General features: G+C 36.3%; 1 protein-coding gene across 1 annotated transcript; it reads left to right on the forward strand.

Annotated features, from left to right (window-relative positions):
• LOC113235161 (helicase POLQ-like) lies at positions 1-27,325 on the forward strand. Its single transcript, XM_026470762.1, has 16 exons — positions 1-750; positions 1,678-1,856; positions 2,577-2,768; positions 3,467-3,548; positions 4,576-4,775; positions 10,139-10,284; positions 14,806-14,967; positions 15,558-15,727; positions 17,567-17,804; positions 18,937-19,112; positions 19,422-19,576; positions 20,006-20,101; positions 24,050-24,141; positions 24,323-24,518; positions 25,529-25,663; positions 26,976-27,325. Exons 1-16 carry the CDS (start codon positions 33-35, stop codon positions 27,045-27,047), a joined length of 3,009 nt encoding a protein of 1,002 aa, XP_026326547.1. The 5' UTR covers positions 1-32; the 3' UTR covers positions 27,048-27,325.
• The last annotated feature ends 559 nt before the right edge of the window (positions 27,326-27,884 follow it).

Consider the following 27,884-nt stretch of genomic DNA (forward strand, 5'->3'; position numbering starts at 1 on the left):
CTGTAAACAAGACATTTCAAGAGAATACGTCAATGACTAAAAAACGACGGTTTGGTATAGACAGATCGTTACAGCGTAATATTCATATTTTAGATATAGAAAACCATGATTTGGCCAGTTCAAATAGTAGACCGATGTCACCACTTGATAAACCTGACGACCCGCCCCTGCCGTGTAATCAAATCGAGTATTTATGTGACTCCGGGAACACGAGTTCTATATCCAGTAATATCCCTTGTTCGCCTGGTGTTTTGGACTGTTCCGTGATAAGGAATATAGAGAAATGGGAGTCTTTTGTTAGTAGAGATTTAAATACTGTTTTAAATGAAGTTTCATCAACTGTATGTAGAGAATTTAATGAAATAGAGAGTATATCAGATGACATTTTCTACTCGAAGTTGAACCAGGAATGTAGTCAAATAAATTGTGGTAACAATGCTTTATTGACTTCAGAATGTGAAAAAACTTTTAAAGAAAAAGTTGAACACACTTTTGAAGTAGTAAATCAATCTATATGTGGTTTAGAAAGTAAAGAAAATCAGGCCAGAAGTAGTTTATTTGAGACCAAAGATTCTTTTCTGCTAGACATCAAAGAAAGCAGTATTGTATTAGAAGAAAAAGATAATCAACCAAAGACAAGTAACCTTAAAATTGTGGAAAGTAAATTATGTGATAACAAGAGCTTTTATGGATTACCTATTATAACAAAAAGTTTATTTAAAACTTATAGGAATATAGAAAAGTTTTATGGTAAGTTATTTAATATCAATACTGTACAACATTTACATTATAAAACATAATTGTGTCAGGGATGGCCAATTGGATGGCCAAGTCACAACATCGGAAAGATTTATCCTACCATCTAGTAATTTTTCAAAAAATCCATGGTGACCCATTTATCTCTTACAGGTTGTTTCAACATATGGAATTTGAAATAAGTAATGTAAATGATCAATGTATAGAAATGTTTATTTACAAAGAACAACTCCTGGAGTTTCTTAACCATTCGTCTCAATGGAGACTCTTAATAAATGAGTAGTAGAAATTAATCAACATGATGATTTGAAGTGTAATTTGCATAACTATGAAATAAGGATTTTTTAAAGTTCCGATTTTAGTAGATTCTATAGCGAGTCAGTGTCCATAGCAAAATAAATAAATGATTGTTGTGAAAGAGTTAAAGAGTTCATCCAGGAAAGTACTGTCACCTTACCTATTTCTGCTGCCAAGCAGTAATGCATTCCGTTTTGGAAGGGTAAGGGTGCTGGTGAAATTACAGGCTCATGGGATTTGTGAACTGAGTCTTAGGGTGACGGGCGTAGTGGTAGTGTGCCTAAGATCTTTCCGATTTAAAGCACTCAGTGACACTGCAACTGTTATGGATAGGTGTGTTGCCTACCACCAGGCGCACAACTTATTAGTCCTAACACTTAGTATTGTATAAAAATAAATAGTTGTCCACAGACTCAGGCAGCTGACTAGCTACATCAGGTAACAAAATAAATAGATATTAGCATTCATTCTAGATCTTTTATTACTTTATGATCTGGGAATCAATGACTACTTTTTTCAATGTCAACACTGTATCACAGAATTTTAAGGAATGTCAATATTAGTGACAAATTTTTTGGCTACAAGTAATACATGAACCTTATCAAAGTCACATTTATGTTTCAGATTGGCAAGAAGAGTGCTTAAATCTAGATGCAATCAGAAATCGGCATAACCTTATCTATGCGTTACCAACTAGTGGCGGGAAGACACTTGTAGCCGAGGTGCTTATGCTCCGAGAAGTGCTAAATAGGAAACAGAATGCACTATTTATACTGCCTTTTGTTGCCATTGTACAGGAGAAGGTATAATAACATTTATCCTATTTTTTATTTTAGGTTTAAATTATGTTCCAAGGTGCCACAGTACAGATTGTTTTATCTTTTCCTTATACCATATTTTTGATATACTTACATATGCCATAGATAGTGGTTTTTGTTTCAATTAACATCAAATCACATTCTTGACTTTTGAGCCTTTATTAATAGATCGATCTTAAGTGTAGGTGTAATATAAATATCTTAACACAACTTTTTATTAAATTGTAAAATACACTTTATTAATTAAAATGTCTTCGACTTGCGCATATTAATTATTAATTAATAAATGTCACACATCTATGGCTCGTGATTGTTATTAAGTTGTATAGAATGAAACGTAGGTTTCCAATGATCACTAAATCACAAGATTTTAGGATATATCTCGAAATCTGAGTGCCATCTCAGCCAATATACCTATGGTAACATAATGGGATAAAATATACCATACTTAGAAGCCATTTATTAATGCTGGCTTTAATGTTTTTGGTGCATTTACAATTCAAATCACATATAAAATAATGTTGCTATTCTGCTGCTGACAGGTAAAAACGGAATGTCTGAGAAAAAAAATTGTTTTTGGCAGGCTCTTGGTCACTAATCACAGCTACAGCTACAATATACTCATGAATCTGCTGGCACATCTTTCAGTCCCTTTAGTACAATCATACAGAGTCTAAAATAACCACATTTCTGAATTTCATCTAGATCTGGTCCCTATCTCCATTCGCCGTTCAACTAGAGTTCCTAGTTGAAGAATATGCCGGAGGCAAAGGTCATATTCCGCCTAAAAAGCGACGCAAGAAAAACAGCATTTACATAGCTACTATAGAAAAAGGATTGGCGTTAGTTCGAAGCTTGATTGAATTTAATCGACTGGATGAAATTGGCCTTATTGTGGTAAGTTGTGTTATATTTTATTTTTATTTTTTGTTGCTATATTTTAGTAGCAGTAAAGCTCCTTGTGAAAGAGTTCGTCAAGGGAAGCACTGCCACCTTACCTATTTCTGCCGCCAAGCAGTAATAGAAGCATTACATGGGACTTTTCAACTTATGTCTCAGGGTGACACACGCAGTGGCAGTTTCCCTCAGATTTTTGCGATTTAGAGCTCTGAGCGGCACTGCAGTGTCGCTTACCGTCAGGCGTACGACTTGTTAGTCCCACCACTTGGTATCATAAAAAATATATATTCAAAATACAGTAGGAATTTTAAACTGATCAATGAAACATGCACACAAGAGGACATAAATTTAAACTCCTATGTCATGGTAAAGCAATTCCTACAAGCATTGTTTAATTGAATGGTGGACACATTGTTCAAAGTTCTTGATACATCTTTGTTTCTAACTTATAGTTATAAATATGAACAAATTCAAGAATAGACTGGACTGTAATATTAAATACGTGTTTTCTTTTCTAATTTAATGTTTAAAGAAGTCAATTTAAATTAACTTTTAGACCTCAGTTGATCAGTCTTGGGTGCCTGCTTGAACAGTAGTCAGAATCGTTCTCTGTGCACATCGCGACTTTCGCTACCTTTGTTTTCTTCCCACCATATAGACGTAAAATTGATATTTCTTTGTGGATTTTATTGCAGGTGGATGAACTACATCTGATAGGAGAACCGGGTAGAGGAGGTACTCTAGAAACTCTCTTATCAACTGTTATTTTTGCTACCAGTAAGTTGTATTGGTTTTGTTATTTACAATAATGCCGGGTTCTCGCATGCCGTGATAGCAATATTATTATTATAAATTGTTTACAACACAAATTAGAAATAGTATAATTGGTTCACTGATGGATTGCAAAAACGTTACTTCTTTTTATTTAAATTTTTTTTTTCACTCAAAGCTTTGTTAATAGTTTAATGATTTTTCTATTATGAGTTGTATTTCTTATATTAGTTATGATGTTGTTGCATGTGTTATATCTATATGTTTATGGCTATATCTATTAATAACTGGTAGTTGTGTATTGTCTATCAGATCGTCTGTTTACCTATTTTTTGTTTTATTTAATATATATTTAGGGGACTATAGGTTTATTTATAAGTTAATTTTAAAATATGTATTTTTTTATATATATGTAACTGTTTGTCCCTCAATAAATAAAAAAATAAAATAAAATAAACTCAGTACACAGTACTAAAAAACAGACCTCAAAAGTCACTCATTCCCCAGTTTGCCACCCTTAGAGGTGGAATATTTTTTTTTCAAATTTAAATGGGACCATTACTGAGGTACCCTCTTTCCAAACAAAAAAGAGTCATCAAAATCGGTTCACAAATGCGGAGTTATCGCGTAACATGTATAGAAAAAAGAAATTACAGTTGAATTGAGAACGTCCTCCGTTCTTTAAAGTCGGTCAATAATAATTCTGGCTGCTGGCGAAATTGGCACATGAGATTTGTCAATTTACGTCTCATTGCGACGGGTGCAGTGGCGGAGCCCCTCAGATCGTTGTGATTTAAAGCTTTGAATGGTACTGCAACTGTTATGGACAGGCGTGTCGCTTATCACCAGGCGCACGACTTATTCGTCCCGTCACTTGGTATCATAAAAAGAAATATCGTTTGCATCGAAAATATTTTCAAATATTATCTTGACATCTTTCCCATGCCGTTTAGTCACAGTTTGAAATTTTAGTATTGAGATTTAGGATTTCTGTAATGCTATTAAACTATGTTATATTATGTCACTGTGACAGAGGCTATCCAAATCGTGGGTATGAGCGCGACAATCGGCAACCTACCCGAACTGGCTCGCTTTCTCAAGGCGGAAGTGTACCAGCAAGACTTTAGACCAGTGCAACTGAAGGAGTACGTCAAGTTAGGCGATGTACTGCACAAGATCCTGTGGAGTAGTGAGGGAATGGAAATTGTACCTGATAGACAACTGGCATTTAATGTGAGTAATGACTATTATCATAATATTATGAGGCATTTTTTAAAGGCCTCTCCACACTCGCGAGCGATCCACGCGCGAATTCACGGCGCGAATCGCGGTGCGGATCGCGGCAAGAACTGCCACTGTTCCACACTCGCAGAGGTGCGCGTCTGGTTTACAGTATAGTTCGGGCGCTTGACGAAGATGGACGCCGAAGTTGCTGTCGTTGCTGCGGGACAACTTTGCGTTTTGGCGATTTGCAATAACGCTTTTTTAAAGAAAAAAGAAATGCCACAACTATATAAAAATATCAGTTCTAGATCATTTGTCCAATCCACGGCTATTTTAAGCACGTTCAAGTCAACAATAAAAATACAAACAAACACAACAGTCCGCGGCATTTACTTACAGATAACTGTGCCGACGCGAATGTGGAGCCTTGTCGCGTTCACGTCAAATTCTCGCTTCGCTAACCTGTCGCGGTACAAAATACCTACAACAAGCGGGAACGAGCCGCGAAGATTATGCGAATGAGTTCCACACTCACGCTTCACAGGTAGTTTGCGGCTTCGCGCGTGAATCGCGCGCGGGTATGGAGAGGCCATAAGACATCCATCTCAAAATCACTAACATTAATTAGTTAACTATTGTGATAAAGAAATGGTAACAGCTACAGCTTGGCTATACAGGGTGTCCCACGGCTATGCCACATGGAGGGAAAGTACCTTAAATACAATTGTTAGAACATTTTACTGAAAGAAGACTTCATTTTGATTTTAAAATTCGAACTGCATTCAAAGATTTTTAAATAATCGCTTGTCTGAACCGGGAATCAAACCCGCAAAATGTTTAAAAAAAACCTGTAATTTTGTTATACTGATCGAAAGCCTCAATCATAAGGATTGTTTTCTTCTAAATAACATAACGTCTTAAATAAAAGGAAGACCATGAAATTGAAATTTAATTAAAATAATTAGGTACATTTCATTGCAACTTACAATCAATCAATTTAAGTTATCAAATGTTCAAAATGTCTCCCATTATGTAGTATACAAATTCTCACTCTTTTCATAATTTCGCTTCCTGTTGATTTATTTATCTTTTCATGGTGAATGTCTAAAATAATACGTCTAAGTTCAGTTTGTAACTCCTGCACACTCTCATACCGGCTCCTGTAAACTAAATCTTTTACATATCCTTATAAAAAAAATCTAACGGGGTTAGATCCGGGGATCTCGGAGGCCATTTCATTTGTCCATGAGTACCGATCCAGGAAGGAAAATGTTCATTAAGAAAGTCCGCTGTTCTCCGACTATTATGAGCCGGAGTCCCATCTTGCTGATAAAATGAGACTTCGTCGTTCTGCATCGGGAAGATTATTATCTCGCTCCTTAAAATCTCAAGTATTTCTAAATATTTTTCAGTGTTCAGATGTCCTTCATAAAAATGTATTAAGAGAACCCGGTTTTTCACAATCCCACACCAACAGTTGAACGAAAAACGCACTTGATCATTAGTCTCGCGGATTCGTAAGGGATTCTGTCTGGGCACGATTATTACGCCGGTTGTACATACCATTGTTACTGAAGTTTGACTCGTCTGACCAAATAACGTTAGTCAGGAAATTTTGATTCTGACCGATGAGCCTCTCGATTTGGTGGCCGAAAATAAGTCGTTTTTCGGCATCACCCGGTCGTAATTTTTGAAGTAATCGCCTTTCAACATAAATTTGAATTTGTATTTTTTCAATATGCGGTGTATTTTGCTTTTTGAAATTCCAATTTCTTCTTCACCTTCCCTCACTGAATTCTTCGGGTTCGCCTCAAAGTAAATCAAAATGTCGAGTTCGTCATTGTTAACGTTTATCATTTGGTGCTGTGGCTGCGGTACGCAACGATGAAATCGTCCTAATTTTTTCAAATTATCCATCAACCTTTTCAAAATAAATCGAGATGGTGTTTCTCTATCGGGATACCGTTCGCGGTACCACTGCAAAGCTAGTGATATGTTTTTGTGGTTCATATAGTATGCTTCCATTAAATCCAAATTATGTTGATACGCCATGGTAAGTAAATTCACACAACAATTGCAATGCAAGAAATCGAAAAAGAAATTCACTAAAAAAAAAACAAAAGAATAATATTAGACGTTTGAAAATGGAACACATTTTCAAATTATTATTTTATAATCAGCCAGCCGCTTTGTGATTGTGAACTTCTTTGTGAATTTCCTTATTATTTTATCATGCATTTATAATATGGAAATGATATGTATTTTTCAAGTTTCAACTCATTAGTAATACTTTGAAATGATAATGTATGTTGTTATGAGCGCGGCATAGTCAGAGAAAAAGTTGTCCATTGTCCTGAACAAAATTTCAAATTATAGTGAAATTTCATAGTTTTCCTTTTATTTAAGATGTTATGTTATTTAGAAGAAAGCAATCCTTATGATTGAGTCTTTCGATCAGTATAATAAAATTACAGGTGGTTTTTTTTTCACATTTTGCGGGTTCGATTCCCGGTTCAGATAAGCGATTATTTAACAATCTTTGAATGCAGTTCGAATTGTTTTTAAAATCACAATGAAGTCTTCTTTCAGTAAAATGTTGTATCAATGGTATTTAAGATACTTTCCCTCCATGTGGCATAGCCGTGAGACACCCTGTATATGTACATACATATAGGGTGGAACGGAACGACCGATATAGCTGAAAATATCACGTTAAGAACCCTACATATAGGAGTTTTATTTACTTTAAATGTAAAATCAGAGCAGTTGAAAAATGTTCGTCCAGATTTAAATCTTTCGCGGTACAACAACAGTATAATAAGCGAATCAATCGTGTTAGTACATCTACTGCCGCACAGGCGGCGTTCGTGTCATTGGCACTCGCAGAAGAAATACGTGTTCTCACTTGAATAGGCAATTAAAAAACATTGAACTTACTTTAAATTAAAAGGATGTTTTATATGTCCACGTTCCCTTTACTCTTGCAGACATTCCAGACACATTCCTGGGTGTGCCGGTCACATGCTGATTTTCCACACAAACACGCTAATACACTTTACTTGCTTAACACCATGGAATTAATAAGTACTTCGTACAACTGGAAAGCTCACTGCAATTATTTTGACATATCAAAATGAACGTTAAATGAATAGCAATAAAATACTTTTTAAATAACCAATATCTCCTTAGAGATCTGAGCTCAAGTGAGACATCTTCTTTCTTGGTGTGTCCCTTTCGCACAATTGCCATGTGAGATATTTGATACAATACGGTAGTTGACTATAAAAAAAAATTGGCATAAAAACAATACGTCATTTTGTCCATGAATATTATAAGATGTTTGTAAATAATACCATACCAACTATGAATGCAATAGGTCGCAAATAAATCAAAGTCTTTATATTATTTCACGATATTTAAATATTATTGGAAAGTTTTATTTGTTTTACATTAGGCAACACTAAAATAATATGGCGTCATCTCTGTTTGTTAGTCAGAAAGAGACGGACCAAGATTTATGACATCTCGCTCGGCGCACGCTTCAATACACAGTAAGCCTTCCAGTTGTACGAAGTACTTATTAATTCCATGCTTAACACAAACACTGCTTAATAACGGCACTATTTCAATAACCCGAAAATTAATAAGTAAACGTTGTTTTGTGTTGTAAACACGAAAAAAACATGAGTCCACGAGTTACCATACAACCAGGCATTTTGAACTAATTTATGAATGAAAAAGTGTTGCCAACTAGACTAAAGCAAATATCACTAAACAGAAGGTCCATTTAATTGGTCAGAACTTTATGGTCACAGTACAGGCGAAAGACTCCTGAATACTAAGATTAAAATAATATTAAATTTTAAACGATTAAACCTAATTAAATACGTGCCAAAAAATAGCAAATTTTTTGTCTCTAGAAATAAAAGACGCTTTTAATGTCAAAATGTCACATAAAGCCGCTTAGTTGGCAACTCTGCATAGAGATGCGCGCGGCGGCGACGTACGCGTCGGAAATCGTTGATTATTAAATATCTAAATGTTAATTTTAAAAAGACAATTATGATAAAGAAATAGGTTTCGCTATAATCGTCTTGTCTGATATAAGTACCATGAGCAATTCAAAAGTAAAAGTAAATTAAATACAGGTCGTTTAATAAATTGTAATAAATAATCAAATTTAGCAATGTGATAATCGATACTCAAGAATAAGAAAACGAACCGTGGAGGTGTTCTGCAGCCCTCTGAGAACCGATTTATATATTTTTACATTACATTTATTAAAATTTCAACTACTCAGCTCAAGTTAACAGAAAGTTTCATTTTAAATGTTGATCTCATTAAAATGTACTCTTCGTTTAAAAGTTAGTAAATTCTTGTAAAATAAATTAAAAGTATTTCCAAATGCATTGAAAAATAGACTAGTAAAAAAACGATCTTCTGATTATGCTATCAAAAACAGTTAACAGGTATCAAGTGTGCATCTCTAAGCGGTGATAAGGGACGTGATTGAGTGCCTTAATTTACTATTTTACGTTAGGGCCGGATTAAGGGTTACGAGACTATTGTAATTTAACTATTTGACGCATGTTGTAGAACGTGTTTACTTAATTTAGTTATGTTTATTTAAGTTAGTCTTATCTTATGAGACAGACAATATTAGTTGTACTCCTGACAGGGTTATTTAGAAAACTTTACTTTTCTTAAGTTGCTGTAGGTAGTTTATGACAACGCATAGTTTAGAAACAACATGTCTCCCGAATATTTTATGAGAGGTACATTTTTTCGGTAAATGTAAATATTGGGTCGTCAAACACGGAATTTAGGGGTGTTAAAACCCCTAAATTTAAGTGCCCGAGACTTCACGACATAGCGAAGCCCGTACTGTTGCGAACGCAACAGAATTTTTGTAATTTTAACTCCTGCTCGAAGCAGTGACAAAACGCGCGTCAAGGGCACATCATGCATGTCGGGAGGTACTGCTTTGCTCCAATAAACTAACACCATAATTATAAATGTTGTTCTTACTACATACATAACGAATTTTTGTACAAATTAACAAAGGTAAAAAACACCGTCCTATTTTAATTTGTTCTTCCCAAAGAAACCGCTGCTCTTAACGATCACCAGCACTGTGTCTGTAAACTAGCTATCTATTCCTAATATACTATAGCAAACTATAGACCGTCTGACTCAACGAGCTCATCGAGATCTTCTACATCTTCTGGGTCTGGCGGCTATACTCGGAGTAGAGTAGACCGCAGTGCGATGTATAATTAATTGTCAATGAAGATGTAATAATTATAAGTGACTACAGTACAACTCTAGGACCGTTACAGCATAAACTTTAAAAACCTACCATTTGTATTTAGTACTCTGCGGCGGGCGCGAGGTTGGACCCCGACTGGCTGGGGGGCTTGGTAGCTGAAGTAGTCCCAAAGGGCTCCTGCCTCGTTTTTTGCCCAACTAAGCGGAACTGTGAAAACGTGGCTTCGCTGCTCTGCAAGCTGCAACGACGGTAAGTTATCAGTACCTCTACTGATCTTTCTATATAAACTTATATTAAGAATTTCAATATAGCTCTTCTTCAAGAATGAGGTCCCTGCCACTGGGGATTGCCCGTGAAAAAATGTCTACAGATTTTGATAAATTTGATCAAACAAATGACTAAATGTGTAAGCAACAGGTGATCGACATCATATTTTTTGGCGATCGACGAATTAAGGCCGCAGTATACGGGACGGGAACGGGACGGGCAAAATATCGTCGACGACGATGTTTTTGTATGTAACGATATTAACAATGAATCCCGTCCCGAACCTTTGATGTAAGTAATGTAAGCAACACGTGTTTTTTGTGGATCGAAACTGTGGAATATAAATTAGGCGTATGTACCCATTGACCTACCAACAAATGGACATCGGGTTCGCGCTAAAAGTGTCCACAGTTATAGGGCGTTAAAATCGCATACAGAGCGTCAATCGTACAACAGTCTTCGTTTGTTCGACCGACAGCGCGGTTGTCAATCATGCAATACTATATACATAGGGCGTACTATAAGTTTCCGGAACTGGCCACTTACATAAACAATGTTTAAAAATGACAAGATTTGAAAATGGAACTCTTTGGCTATAGAATACAGTTTGTTTCATCTGAATGTCACTTGTTTTTACATTGTGGCGTCATTTTAGAAATTGGTTGTCTACACCACCATGGATTTAGCTAGCGAAAAATTTTGTAGCACCATGTAAGACGACTATTTATAGTTGGTTTGCAGAATTAAAACGCGGTCGTGTGAATCTCAGTGACGAATTTCGTGATGGTCGTCCGTCCATTGTTGTGAACAACAAAAACATCGATGCTGTGGGCCGTATGATCAAAACAGAAAGGCATGAGACATATCATGAGATTGGCATCTTTAGGCATAGACATGAGTCAAATGCAATTAGTACTAAACACAAACACTTGGGTGTAAAAAAGCCGTGCTCTCAGTGGATCTCACACAATTTAACTCAGGCTCAAAAAACGGATCGCGTCCCTTAGTGCAACGCCATGCTTACCAGATTCAACGAAGGGGCGTCAAATTTGGTGTGGGACATAGTAACAGGTGACGAAACATGGATTTATAGTTACAATCCCAAAACAAAGCATCAACCGAGCATGGGTCTTTCAAGATGAGCCGAAACAAACCATAGTGACGCGCGTGGAAAGTGCCTCTAACCCGATAACTGCTTCTTTTTTAAAAAAAACTGTACACGTGGCTACTGTTGTTTTGGAGTGAATAGTGATTGGTACACGGCCATTTGTTTGCCGGAAGTTATTGACAAACACCGTAACAATAACCGTAAACGCCGTATCATCTTGCACCACAATAATGCCAGTTCTCACACGGCCAGACAGACAAATGAATTTTTAAAAGTGAACAACGTTGACCTTATGAGCCATCCCGCGTACAGTCCCGACCTAGCACCTTGTGACTTTTATTTATTTTCAAAAATTAAGAACCAGTTACGCGGTCAACGATTTTCATCACCTAAGAGGCTGTCGAAGAGTATGAAAAATATGTTTCAGAGATTGTCACGGAGGAGTGGCATAAATATTTTAAAAATTGATTCATTCATATGAAAAAGTGCATTGACGCTAACGGGAAATATTTTGAGAAACAATAAATTCATTTTTGTCCATTTATAGTATTTTTTTCTTATTCATTCCGGAAACTTATAGTGCGCCACACGTAATAATAACTTGTAAAAATTACTGCAGTAAAGTGTACAAACAGGATTTTGTGTCATATTTTCACCAAACAAATATATTGTATTATCATAGTTTGTACAGTTGTATAGTATTTAATTTATATATAAATGAATTGTAAATATAAACTACAAAAGCAAACAAAATAATTATATAGCTAACTGTCCTTTTTCTACACATTGAAAATGGAAAGAGAACCATGGTGTCAATTTCAAGAAGCTTATATGAACTTCTTGGTTAGTTTCAATTGTTCTAACTACAAACGATTGAAATATTTAGGACAAAGAAACTGTAGAGTCGCTTTGATTTTGAACTTATTTTTAAAATGATTTTTTATAAAACATTAGCACTAATTAACGAAATATTGGTGTACTTGTTTTACGGCTTGTGATTATCTATCAGAAGTCATAAAATACATTTGCCCCAAATAACGTCAGGTTGGATTTTCATTGTGTCAAATGTATTTTATTTGCCACACCACTGCATTGGAAGATGCCTTCAAGTTACTGAACTGTAAAGGACTCGGCATCAACATTAATGGCGAGTACATCACTCACCTTTGATTTGCAGACGATGTCGTGGACATGGCAGAATAACGATTCTTCTTTCCGTTGAAAGAGCTTGGCACAATGCATGGTGACCTCAATGGAGTTTTCCAGCAGGTGGGTCTAAAAATTAACATGGACAAGACGAAACTTATGTTGAATGTCCATGTCGTACCCACCCCTATAACAGTGGGAACCTCTACTTTTGAAGCTGTTGACAAGTATGTCTACCTCGGACAAACCGTCCAATTAGGCATTGCCAACTTTTGAGAACGAGGTCAATCGAAGTCGAATCCGATTCGGTTGGGCAGATTTCGGGAAGCTCCGGGACGTCTTCTCGTCCGCAATACCGCAGTACTTGAAGAAAATAGTCTTCGAGCTGTGCGTGTTGCCAGCGATGACCTACTTCACCTACGTGACCTATGTCACTTACTATGGACCTCATAAAAAAGCTCAAAGTCACTCAACGAGCGATGGAGCGAGCAATGCTCGGCATTTCTGTACGTGATCGAATCAGAAAAGAGGAGATCCGTAGAAGAACGAAAGTCACCGACATAGCTCGAAGGATTAGCAAGTTGAAGTGGCAGTGGGCAGAGTACATAGCTCGTAGAACTGACGGCCGTTGGGGCAGAAAGATTCTTGAATCGAAACCACTAACCGGAAGGCATTCAGTGGGACGGCCCCCTACTAGATGGACGGATGACCTGGTAAGGGCGGCGGGTAACCGATGGATGCACGTCGCGTCCGATCTGCTGGTCGATATAAATATTAATTAATATTTACAATAAAGGCTGCTCCATTACTCTTGTGTTCAAGTAACTTTTAGTCGAAGCTAAATATGGTGCATTTTGTTAAGTTTCCAGTAGAAGCTGAATATAGTGTTTTTGGGCCCTTAAATTGTTGCAAGGAAAATTAGGCAGTACTTCAATGACTTTACAATTTAAATTAAATGTTTTAGTTTTTTTAAATTTCGTTACATGTCACTACGTTTGTATAGGTTAACTTCGGACATTTTTTTCGTTGTTTTTGTATTAGACCCGACGTCCATTTGTTGGTAGGTCAATGTATGTACCTATAAATTTGTTCGGTTTTTACCTTCATATATTTTATAGATGATTAACAGACCATCGACCGACCGACAGACCGACGACAGTAACCATCGATAAAATAGAGCTAATCTGTTAGCAGACAGATCTTATTGATTGTTAAAATACAGCAAATTATCGAGTGAATATAACGATCGTCAAAATTTTTGCAAATTTGTAGTCACCTAAAGAGAACTGTGTATGAGACATGTAAACAATTTATTGTACCATAAACAGTTTAGTAATGCTTAAGTAATAAATCGCACCTTTGGTGTAATAAGACCACATCAGCAAAATTGCAACTTTTCTGCGATTTCAAAGAGAGATTTCAAAATTCTACGAACGAAATTAGTCAACAAGTTTTTTGTACTCAAAGAGTAGTTATACAATTTCTATTTTCTCATATACGCAATTTGTTTCTATTCTTCGTATTATTTTTCCGACTTTTATGTGTTAAAAGCAGTTTTGACGTAGGGCACATGTGGCTTTATTATACCAAGGAGACGACTTGACTCGACTTGACCCACTATTTCATATACATATTATTATATAGGTTTTCACCATGGGATTATTATTGTTATTTTTTTAAGGATTCGCTTGCATGTACCCATCGAGTATATAACGAGAAATAGAGAGGGAGAAATGTTGTTTAATTTGTTTGAAAACTATTCTGCCGTACCCGAATTCGAAACATTGACGGGTTTCGTCAATTGTTTCACTTCAAATCAACCAGTTAACTTGAGCTCTGCCATAATGGACGAAAATTACAATTTAATATTTCATTAACGATGAAATTTCATTCCGTTTCTTCTGTAATTAGATGTTTTGCTGTTTTTCTCCACATCACCGAATGGAACAGCACGCCATTCTTAGAGATATTATCTTTATTACAATAAATATAATAAACAGAATATGTTTGGAATATACGGAGACGTACACACAGGTCAGTTGTTGGCGCTGTACTATTGCAGTGCAAACGAGAATTGATATTTATAAGTGATGTATCACTGATGAGTTACCAGGAATGTATGGCCCTTATTTCGTCTCTATTTCTGGTTATATACTCGATGCATGTACCTTATGACTCTCGACGTATTTTTTTTTTTACAAATATCTGTCTATTATAAATTCGCAAGGTTTTGTTTTGTGGCATCCCAGTGAAATGGCGACTCACCGCTGTGTGGATCGCGAGGCACTGGAGACAGCGCTACGGGCGGACGGTGCTAGTGGCGATCTCGCTAGAGCCGTGAGGTTCGGCGTCGCGTACCATCACGCAGGGCTGTCTAGCGACGAGCGGACGCTGTTGGAGCATGCCTTTAGGTACGAATTTCTGCATTCATGTACATTTCGTAATGGTTCTTTACAGCCACATACATTTTTTTATTCAATATTACTTTAAATTATACTATATACATTTTTTTACGTGAAAACAGCATCCAAATATACACATCAAAAGTATTTAGGGATCAAGCACATTTTTGCCAATTATTGAAAATCAGCTGTTTTAACTATTTTTTTTTGAACACAAATGGTTTTTCTTGGTAAATTTCATGATTAAAAAAAAAATTAATAAATTTTTATAGATATTTTTATTTCATTTTAATAGGGTAATCAATACATACATATATTATTATACGTATATAAAAAAAAACCTCGATCCCTAGACACTTCTGATGAGTGTAAATTCTGTGGCTCAAGCCAACTTTTCAAGGAGACGCGAAAAACAGTTAAAGCTTAATATGATATTAAGCGTTAACTGTTTTTCGCGTTTCCTTACAAAGTAGGCATTTTTAACTTGTACCCCTTTTCACTAGAGCCACAGAATTATGTACTTTAGTATCATTTAAAGTAATATTAAACAAAAAAAAATATCACTTTAAAGTTTTTTAACGCGATGAAAACGTTTCTAGGTCGGGAGTGATATCCGTGCTGTGCTGCACGTCGACACTGGCGGCAGGTGTGAACTTGCCCGCTCAGAGGGTGATCATTCGTGCACCGCTGGTGGGCCGCGACTTCGTCACGCTGAGCGCGTATCGGCAGATGGTCGGCCGCGCCGGTCGCGCAGGCGTCTGCGACATTGGTGCGCCAGTAACGGTCGTCGTTACGTTTACTTATAACTATCACGATTATCACTACGGTATATCAATTGAAACTACGGAAGAAAAAAACAATGGAAGTGCCTTCATTCAGAGTGCAGGCGCGTGCGCGGCGGCGGGTGCGGGCGCGCTGGTCTTAGCGTCTTCCCTTTCACAGTGCCGAAGCGGGTAGATAAAATAAAATAAAATATAAATAAATAAAAACCTTTATAATTCCTTAATTACAAAAAGTATATGCTTTAATCAGTAACGATTTACTAGCCGCTTTCTCAGTCTCGTCTCCCTAGTTTTTTTTTCATATTAATACCTTCAAATAGAAAGGTATAATAACAAGTAACAAAATGCAAATATCCCAGTGTACGACGATTTGATTTTAAATTTAAATTCCAATCAATGTGCTGTCATGTAGCGGTTAATAGCTGAATGACGAGAACGAATTCGAGATGTTTACTAAGTTCTCCAAAAAAGAAGCGGCCATATTGCAGCGGTATAAGGTTTGTTTTCGTTTCTTGTAACAAAAGAAAGATTACTTTTAACAGAAAATTGAAATATTAAAATAAAATAATGATATATGATACGAAATATCGCCGTATATAATCTTACAAGTGCGACTATCATTTTTGCACTCCAAAATAACGAAAGAAGGCATTTTTGCAAGAGTTCGAGGTTTTGCGCGAGATGATTGACACGACCATAACGTACAAAGCGAAAATGGCGGACTGAGTTCAATTTTGCGGAACTCCGTGAACTGTTGGCACACGTGTTACGCAAACTAGGCACTTCTACTGTATTTATGCTTCTGTGATTAACCATACAGATAATAAACTCAGCAACTTGAAAACTACTTCAATTTACCTTAAAACCATTTACATATACGGGTACAGATTGAATTGCTTCCGTGGTCGAATGTTTACCACTCTGGTCCCGGGTTCGACTCCTGGCCCGGGCGAAATATTTGTATGGCGTACATCTATTTGTCTCGTAGGTTTTTGGTAGTATTTTGTGATTGTCTGTATGTGTGTTCATGGCATCCCTCATGCGGGGCTATAAGTGTTTACAGATATTTTGAACGCTGTGTTGGAAATGAACCAATTTTATCGGGTTTATTTATATATGTGGGTTTTGGGGTATATATAAGATTATTTGTTTTTTTAAACACCTTGATCACGTGATATAAAGGGCTCGAAAAGTTGATTTGTTCGAACAACAAATGTACGCGATTAAGATCCGGAAAAATAGTTTCATTTCCAATACGTACGTTTAATTTTGAAACATTTTGTGTTCAGAAGAATTTTTGTTTTTTTACATACAACTAACACATAGATACAGACTGCCCTCTTCGTCATAACACTTGATATTCGCACCTAAAGTTTTTTTTTGTTTAATAAATGTCAATCGCGTTCATTTTGCTTAACAATAAAACTTAAAACTAATATAAAAAAACCGCTTAAAACAACTCAATTTCGTTAAAAATGTCTATTATATTAGTTATGATGCAGCATACATTGTCTATTTTATAAATTTATATACAGTATGCTACGCCATTACAGGCGTAATGAAAAATAAAAATAATACAAATGGCGATATCGAAAAAAATCGTAAGGTCCGCTGGTTCGTTCCGTGGCTTATTTGGCATAGCGTCTGCCACGATTTGCTGGAAGACGTTGGTTCAAATCCAGCCGGATCGAATAATTTTTTTCTAAGTCTTCGATCTCCGTATTAATAATTATATCAAACTAGTGGAGTAATTTCACAAAAAATAATTGAATATCATGGTGGTGAGACTTAATTACAATATAAGGAAAAAACTATATATGATACAGGCGAGAGCATAATCATAAGCAGCTCGAGTGACTGGCCGCGGCTGTGCTCCGTTCTGGGCGGCGGACTGGCCCCCGCTAGGAGCGTCCTGGCACAGCATACATCTCTCAGCGGGCTCTCCCGCTCTACGGCTCTCGACGGACTCGTGTTGAGCGCCATAGCTCTCAAGATGGCCAATACGAGACCCTTAGTTCGAGAGCTCTTGGAGTGCACTCTCATGGCCACTGTCTGCAGTGACAAGTAACTTTATATTCAATAATTAATATATTCAGGCTGTCAATATTATAAAAATGGAAGTAAATTAATATATTTTTAACATGCTCGGAAATGTTTGCATTACTCTCAAAGAAAGAACTCACAAAGAACAACGGCGAAATTATTGTTAAAATAATTCTTAGCGTCTTCCAACATCATAATTATAAGTTTGAATTAAATAAATTCATTAGGTTTTTCAAATTATACTAAAGGCCAGTGAAAGTCTGGAAATAAAATCATATTTAAATGAAACTCAAATGACCGAATAAGAATAAGACCGCCTAAGCCGACAAAATAAATATGTAATTCCATTTCAGTCCGCTGCTCTGAACTTTTAAATATAACAAAGAGCTATTGTAAACAAATCAAAGAAAAACTGTTATACAGCTCGCTAGCATCAGTGTCCGTATTTGCGAGAATTAAAAAAATATTGCCTGCACTTATTTTGCGTTTAATTACGGTGCACGAATAAACCTGCACCACATACTTTAGAAATAAACGAGTTTAATGAGAACAATTTTTCGGCCGGGCGTCGAACAGTCAACAACTACCGAGGATGTCTTGTTGAGAGGTGAATCACGTATCGTGTATATTTTTGGTGATATTGTTTGTGACTGTAGTTGTTATGATTATTATATAATATGTTGTTATATAAAATAAATACTTATGTTATTTATTTTATTAATTTTAAGCGGAGGGAGGGTGGGAAAATTAACTACATGGACAAAAAATAGTCAACACAAGCGCAGCTATACTGCACGATTTAACCTTAACTGGGTTCACGGAGTAGAAAATTAATTACTTTCATTTTTATCGACTTTATTTCAAATGAATATTTCGTCCAAATTTCTCCTCCTTTAACATCAAGGAAAACATTGGATTTTGCCAAGATCTTAAACGTTGGTTGTTTAAAAAATATATGCACTTTTTTGTACAAGCTTCTCAAAGCTTCAGAATCCCAATTTAGCCAGATGACCGTGTAAGTTTGTCACCATTTGGACACTTACAGTATTTATGTATATTTGTTATTAAAGATTGACAAATTGATTTCAACCCTGAATGGTGACGCTTTTATAGTGTTATAATAGTGTTTCTCACCACCTCTATCGTGTTTCAGCTCCCCAATCGACGTGAAGCAACTCTGCGATGAGTCCATCAGTTCGCTAATCAAAGGCGGCGCGGTGGAAGTTATCAACAGAGATTCTCACAAACCTGTTGTTTCTAATAGAGATTACGTCGTATATAATACTAGCGAACTCGCTGTTAGTACATTGGGAAAAGCTGCTATCAAAGGTATTTCATAAAACAAATATTTTGCGTTATATCAATATTCATCATAAACTTGTCAAGCAAATTCTAAAAGTATAAAGAAAGTATGCACACACAAGATGCCGAAAATACAGGTACTCAGTTACTCAGTTTAAGCATCGGAATTAAAAAGATTAGTTGCATAACTTTATAATGATTGCATAATAATTAAGTTTTCTTTTGTTTCTTGAAACAGGTTAATCGTTAATAATGTCTATCTTTTTTACCGTTAAGTTGTAATGGTTCATCACGTGATTATGATAGGAGACAAATGGTTGTTATTATTCCTTTCAGGCTGTATGGAGTTGTCAATCGCGAAGCAACTGCTCAAAGACCTGGAAGTGGCGTCTCAGTCGCTCGTACTTATGGGCAGCCTTCATTTGCTGTATTTGGTCACTCCACATGACTATGCTGGGATCCGACCGGATTATAGACATTATTACTCGTTGGTATGTAATAAGTTTCATTTTTAAAATATACGTTTTATTTTAACCGATGTTAAAAAAGTAGATATTTACTTGACTGCACTAAATATATTCGATCAACAGGGTTCTTTCTAAAATAATAACAATCTCGCAAGACTGTATTACTAGCATCGTAAATAATAACTTTTGTTCCATTATTTTTTACAAAACATTAATTTTATAATAACATACAACAAACAATTTTACCAAAAACAAACTTTAAAGTTTTTTTTGTACTATCTAACACTTTTTGCTTGGCTGAGTGAAGAAAAACTTTCATAGATATCTCTACTCGGTCGGCTGGTTTATGTCGTTGTTCAGTTGGGAGAAAGTGCTGGTTCGAATCTAGCCGGATTGAAGGATTTTCTCTTAGTGTTCGATTATTGTGTTAATAATTATGTTTAAATTTTCCAGTACTGCAATCTGGACGAAGAAGAAGTACAAACAGCCAAAATTCTGGGCATAACTGAAATGAACGCCATTCGCATGATGACTGGAAAGCCTATCACGGTAATTAAATTTAGTCTACAACCTGTGAAAGATTTGGCTCTAAGTACCCAATAAGTGACAGTGAAATTCTGGATTGATTACATAATATAAACTTTACCCTGTTGGCATATCGTTGAAAGTTCAATACCATACCTATTATAGCAAGTTACGACGTTTTGATATTATATTGAAATTTCAATCAATGTGCTGCCATCTAGCGGGTAATTGCTGAACGCCGACGAATTGGAGTTACTAATTTAGTTCTCCAAAAAAGAAGCGACCATATTGTAGGGGTATAAGATTTACTCTGGTTTCTTGTATCAAAAAAAATCGATAAACAGAAAATTGAAAATTGATTAAAATACGACTTACCGATGCTATGCAATACCACCTCGGGTTATATTTTTGGTGTGGCTATCATTTTTGCAATCCAAAACAGCACAATAAGGCACTTTTCTTGGATTTTAGACAATTTGCACGAAAGAATTACACGACTATACCGTACAAAGCGAAAATGGCGGACTGAGCTTAAGTACGGACTATTGTGCATGTAGCGGTCATGCGTGTGATGCGAACTAACTATTTCTACTATAGTGCGCGCGGAACTAGCTGGCCGCGCCTTAGGTAGGGACAGGGGTGAGGGGGCGGGTTGCTTGCTGCTCGCAACGCACATGAGATTAGACAGTGACGACCAATCTCGAGATATCGTGAACAATAATTGTTCAGTTATTGAAAAGAAAAAATTAAAGCCAATTGAACTTTTACAAGTTTATATTATACCTATCTAATTAATTGCAATGTACAGTCGGCAGCACATCAGGCCGCCACAAACTGTCAGATTTCCTCAATTGATTTTCAACTTAAAGTCCAGGGAATAGAGTATAAAATTGATTGGATAAATTTGACATTTATGTATTGATGGACTTGCTGTTGTCCGTACATTGCAATTAAAAGTAAAATAAACCAAAAACAAATTAAATGAAATTCTTCCGACATATTTGAATCATTTATGAAATTATTATTAATTAATTAGTGTAACTAACACGACTTTGTATTTATAGATATGAAATTACTCTGACATATTATCCTCTGAATCACTTGATTCTGAATTGTCTGAACTTGAGTCAGAATCATCTTGTAAGTTTATAATGAATTCGTCCATCACAGTATCATATCTCATATCATGATTCCAGTATTCTTGTTCGTTTTTTTGTACGTGGTCGTCGCATTTTTGCCATTGTTCGGCAGAAAATTCAGAAAATAGTCTTGTTAGTATTGTAATTTTCTCGTCCAATGTAGCATTAATGTGATCTCTGGCCAGGCAATTTTTTATATTTGCCCACACAAGCTCGATTGGGTTGAGATCTGGATGATATGGAGGTAGTCTTAGAACAGTATGACCTGCACCTTTCAGAAGTTCATCAATCGTGTATATTTTTTCTGATTGGGTCGTATTAATCAAGCCCAAGAGTTCAGCTTTGACCATCGTGGGAGAAAAGGGCACGTTATGATTTTGCAACCAATTCTGCATATTAATTTTCATACAGGACATAGTCGGTTTCTTCTCAACTTGCACACAGTAGCTGCATTGTCCATAACTATGACTGAGTTAGGTGGAAGTTTAGGTATTAACTTTCGATCAACCCAGTTGTAAAAATTTGTAGAGTTCATGTCTCCATGATAGTCTCCTGTTTTTGAATCTGATTTAAAAATTAGCAGAGCATCGTCAACTAACCCGTTCCGACTACCAGCGTGAACTATTATTAAACGCCTATATCTTTTATATATATTTGCCTATATCTGCATAAACACCAGGCTCCGACGAAGATTGCCAACATTTTTGGACATTATGACTTTGGTTAACGTAAGTTTCGTCCAAAAAGAATATATTTCGTTTGTCTTCTCTGAATTTTCTTATGGCCCTCAAATATTTCACTCGCCATTCAACAATGTTTGGTCTCTCTAATAAAAGGGATCTCTTCGATTTACATTTTTTAAATGAATATCCCAGTTTGTGCAAAAGTTCTCTTAAATAAGTTAATCCGCAATCTAAAATATTATCCTCTTTTAACACAGCATTTAGTTTTCGTAGACTTGGATTTGTTTTCTGTACCGTATAAAACTGATTTATTTTTCTTCTTATCACTCCTAAATCAAAATCATCAACTTGTATTTTCTTTTTTATCTCTTTTGGCCTTCGTGGAGAACTAAATTTTGCTTCCCCTGTATTTTGCAAGGATGTTTTACTTTGAGCAATCACTCTCCTTACACTTCGTTCTGATATCCCGGTTGCTTCTGCCACTAATTTATGAATATTCGCATCAGTTTTATATTCTAAACTATTGACATCGGCTTTCCGTTTTTTAAAAAACGTATGCACTTTAAATATTATTTCCTTAGATTGTCTTTTTATCGGCGGACTCATCTTGACATTGCAATCTCTTGTGCGTTTTGTCTAAACTAGCCAGAACTGTCAACATGTGTTGCCGCCGCGAAGTCCGGCGCCGAACTGAGTATTCTGAGTAATGACATCAAGTGCCCCCGCCTCCCCGTCCCACCGCTCACATACCTAAGGCGCGGCCAGCTAGTTCCGCGCGCACTATAGTACTTACTGTTCTGTATGACAGGTAGATACACAAGGCTTTACGTAATTGAGGCTGTTAGCGTAAAAGTGGTGTAACTCAGATTTTTTTTCTACAATATTACTTTGTTCTGTGCTGTAATCCTACCACTTCATTGCTCACATTTGCGCGTGTATAGACAGCGTCTTGCTGTACGTAATTATAGTAACGTACGTAAATAAGTTTGTAAGTAAGTTTTTACCCTTAAGTGTCCAAGGGGTGGAAAAAAAATTGTACATTAAAACACATTCAAATATTTAATAATTAAGTATCATTTAAAGTAATATTGTAATAAATAATGTGGGTTACACTGCTATTGCGCTGATAGCCTCAATTAGTGTACGCTTCCAGCGTTCATGACAACTCACTATAGCCATTACTGCAGTTATGTTATAAGCATTTCAATCTATTTATAAAAGCCGTTTTTCTTTTAACGCATTTACTAAGTACTCGCGAGATCAGCAATTACTAACTGCAACGCCTTTGGTATAATAAAGTCACATGTGATCTGTGACCCGTATTTGTTTCTATCATTGGGAGACTAGACGTAGGTTACACCCCTATTTTTTGGTATTTATTTTATTTTATTTATGAAGTTCAGGCCACATGACACATATAATATTTACCTTAAAGTTAAGATTTTTATATGGCGTACGGCATCGAAGTGGAATTCTGTGCCTGCAGATTTATTCCCTGAATGCTATAACTATAGTCTTCTCGAGGCGAAAGTGAATAGGCCTTTTGTAGGTGTGTATTCTCCATCGTCGACCTTATCGTCACTCTCTCTCAAGTGAGATGGAGGTGAAATGCGCACTACAAAACCATAGAAGTCTAAAGCGCTTTTATCACATAAAAGTCATAAAAATATACGAACTAAAGAAAACAATCAACAAATTTAGTTCATAGAATCTGAAAACCTCTGTCCTAATAAGTTGTAATTTTGTAAATGTTGTCTTACACCAAGGGTGCGAATTATTCATACTATGTAAATAGTGCTGGGTAAAAAAATAAAATAAAAAAGGTGGAAAAAATTCTATTATATTTATCTAGGATATTTTTCCAATATTTTTTCTTTAATTTTCCACATATGACGTTGACACAAGTTGAAGTTACTGAACGAATACGATGGAGCCATTCTATTGGTATTTTTTCGCTGTTGTGAAATAATTTTAAATCTTGTGTTTCTATAAGTGGCTTCTATCTATACAAGTTTATTTTATAATTCACGCAAAGAAAAACTTCAAAAGATATTTCTAAACGTAGAACATATAGTATGAGCCCTCGAAATTATATTTTTAAAATTTTTCCAATTTTCCGGGAATATTTTCTTTTAATATTTTGTTTCCAGAATGTTCCCGAAAAAGTACTTTGTCGTTTCTACTTGGCTTTAATGCTGCATGACCTGTGGAAGCAAGTTCCTTTCCCGGCTGTGGCAGACAAGTAAGTAGACAGATGGATACCATTTTGAACCTAACTTAAATTTCAGCTTCTCATTTGTTCTAATGAATAAAATAAAGTTTGTGGACTGAGGAATTAATATCGTTTACTCGAGTGTACAATTCGCTAAATGTTTAACAAATGCGGTACGTTATTTTTCGGGTGTACTATACTTGTCTTGCAGGTACTGTATACCCCGCGGTACCGTGCAATCAGTGATGTCGTCATCGGCATCGTTCGCGTCGTGCGCGCACAGAATGTGTGAAGAGCTGGAACAGCTGTGGAGCTTCAAAGCGCTCTTCGCGGAGTTGGCCCCGCGACTGCAGCACTGTGCTGCGCCCGAGTTGAGCCAGCTCATGGAGCTGCCCGCTGTTAAAAAGGTAGGCAACGCTCTTTCCTAACTTGTTGGTAAATTTTTTATTCAATATCGATTTTAAATTTGAATTTTTTGATTTTTTTTATAATATCATGTGACGGGACAAACAAGTCATCGTCTGATAGTAAGCTACAATTGCAGTGTCATTCAGAGCTTTAAATTGCAAAGATATGAGGAGCACTGCCACTGCGCCTGTCACCAAGAGACATAAGTTGAGAAGTCCCATGTGCCTGTAATTTCACCAAAATTGTTGCTCAAGATTATGATCGATACTGCCGTAAAAAAAACTATTTCAACTCTATGGTAGCTCAATACTGTCAACGGCTGTTCGGGTCAAAAGTATAAAAAAAACTATCATTTAACTCGACTAACACATATGAGAACTATGTTATCTACCTACATTTTTCACTTTTTCACACACCTACTACATTTTTCATATAAAAGTGAAGTAAATATAGCGGTCACTAGCGATCACAATCTCGTGTTAGAGGCACCTGTTTTCAAAATTAGTTCTCATAATAACGTACGTAACATGAATTTTAATTCAATTTTGGCGAGAGTACCGGCTGAACATTTGTCGACCTTAATGAAGGAGGAGTTTTGGCCGAAGGGTGTCGTATATCGGCTATTCCGCGTCCGGTTATCTGACACCAGATTGCGCCATACGTCGCCGACAAGTCCAATTTGTTATAATATACTATATGTTACATTGTATACATATAGTATATATGAAGACTAAGTTGGTCATAGTTGCCTGATGGAAACGAATATATAAAAAAATCATACAAACAGGACTACCTGACAGCGAATGTTGATTGTTCCTTGAACGTTATAACTTGGGCCTTTTCAAAGCAAGAGTGAATAGGCATTATTTAGGTATGCATGCTCCATCGTCGACTTCGTCGTTACTTTCCATCAGGTGAGATGGAGGTCAAATTCGCACTTATATTTTATATAAAAAAAATCGAACACTTGCTTTTATTGCTTTAACGCTTTTTCTTTAATACTTTTAAGGCGCGCGCATTGCAACTCTTGCGAGCGGGATACAAGAGGATAGAAGACCTGGCGAAAGCAAATGTTGAAGATCTTACGTCTGCCATAATGCACTTGTCCAGGACAGCCGCCAATCACCTCATCAGTGCAGCTAGAGTAAGTGAACGTTACCTACCAAAGTAGAGCGCAGAATAGCGTTGTTTAAGCAATCTACGGTAGAACGTTATTTTGAATAAGCGTCGGGGTAATATCGAGTTCTTAGGTTTTCGCGATTGTTACACATGGGGGAATGAAACAACTTATTCATATCTAAATATATATAGTATATGTATATTTGTTAAACAAATATGTATACACGTCAGCCGTGACCATGGTACGAAACATTGGCTTGGTCGAAAAACTAATACACACGATTTAGAGCGGTTATACACGGCGATTTTTACACGGCGTTCAAATTAGCCGCTATTAGAAGCACTGTAGCCGCGCGGCGGCCGCGGAACCGTAGCCCTGCTGAAGTGCGACCAAATTTTTAGTGATATTTTATCATTCGACTCAGTTACGCGATGGATTCTGACGAAGAAACATTACTTTTACCTTGTTATTGTATGTAAAATTAGTTGGGACACACATTTCACATATAGGTATTAAAAATGACTCACCTGCTATGTTTTTTCAGTTTCCCATTCCTTTTTTGTCCAGTCGATTGAAATAACTGGCGGAACTGCTATCCCATATTGTAGGGTGTTGTTGTACATTATCTATTTTCATCCATCGTGATTAATTTGAAAATTTAACATGTGCACCTCACTTACCGTGAGTGCAACCGACCGTTACTGCAGCGCGACCGTCGCGCGGTTGCAGCGCTTGTAGAAATTGTATGAAATGTGACCGCCGCGCAACACAGTGTAACAGCGGCTTATTTGAACGCGCCCTTACATCCGAAAAAAAAGGTTCATTTCTAGTGGGATAATATAAAATACATATTTGATATTGTGCACTACTTGATATTGAATTTAAAATGAAACAGATAAAACTGTTTTTTTTTTGTGTCTGGCGGCGAGTCATTTTTGAGGACGAGTACTGTTTTTTTCACATTTTTTTCTGTTCGGGACGCATCGTGAATATTTTTTGTGTATACTAGGATATCGAGTATTTAACAGTGAAATACTAGTAAAAATTTGGTGTTAATATGTGTGGTAACACCAAAGTTATAAAACTGTTCACCAATCGGTACTGTAATGTACTGGTAACCATAGCTACCAGTGACGTTCGACCGAAAATGAAGTATTTGACGGTACCAATAACTGTTCAGTGGAATGGGTTGGTAGATTTTATGCCACTCAAAGTGTTAAATAAATTTAAAAAGTCACAGACTATTCTGAATAAAATTAATAAAATGTCAACAAAAATTGTAAGTCCATACATTATGTGAGCACTTGTTTACAAATAAAATATTTACTAATTTTAGATGATGCTGATAGAAAAAGTGGAAAATTTACGAGCCGAAGCAGAGGATGTCATGGAAGAACTAAACGCATAAAATTGAGACTGACGTGATACAAGTTGTCATACTTTTGCAATCCTTATTATGGCCTCTTAAAGCACATAATTTGTAAAAAAAAGTTACGTCTGTACTGTGATAGACATCGAGTATATATACCGTGGTGATAGATTACAAGTAGATAAATTTAAAAATAATTGGCTATGAAGTAGAGTTATATTATATGTTATCAAATATCTATACGTCGGAAAATAACCGATTATATGATTATGATGATGAAATTGCTGGAAGCTACTAGATGGAACATGCCCAAACCCGCAAAGAAAGGCCTCTGTTTGTTTATAATTGGAAAAGAAAGTGAATCAAAATATGAAATAAATATATTTTTAAATGGGACTTGCATTTTTATTTAACTGCCTCAATGGCCGAACGGTTACCATGTAACGGTGCCGGACTGCCACGCAGAGGTCCCAGGTTCGATTCCCGGGCCGAGAGACATATTTCTATGACCTACATTTATTTCTCTCGTGAGTTTTTCTTTTGTCTAACCACAAATTACACCCAAATATACAAATGTGTGTGTCCATGGCACCCGCACATACGGTTTCCCTAGTGCGGGGTTATGTTGAGTGTGTGCGTTATTATTATAGCGTATTGCTGGTATATTTCAATTGTGTATGTATTCCTCATTTTTTGTTTAGATTATACATTATTTAGTAGCAGTAGAGCTCCATGTGAGAGTCGTCCAGGGAAGTACTGTCACCTTACCTGTTTCTGCCGCCAAGCTGTAATGTCAGCATTACTGTGTTCGGGTTTTGAAGGGTAAGGGTGCTGGTGAAATTACAGGCACATGGGACTAGTGAATTTATGTCTCAG

Source organism: Hyposmocoma kahamanoa, unplaced genomic scaffold (assembly GCF_003589595.1).
Source record: "Hyposmocoma kahamanoa isolate Upper Pololo Valley unplaced genomic scaffold, ASM358959v1 87, whole genome shotgun sequence".
NCBI lineage: Eukaryota > Metazoa > Arthropoda > Insecta > Lepidoptera > Cosmopterigidae > Hyposmocoma > Hyposmocoma kahamanoa.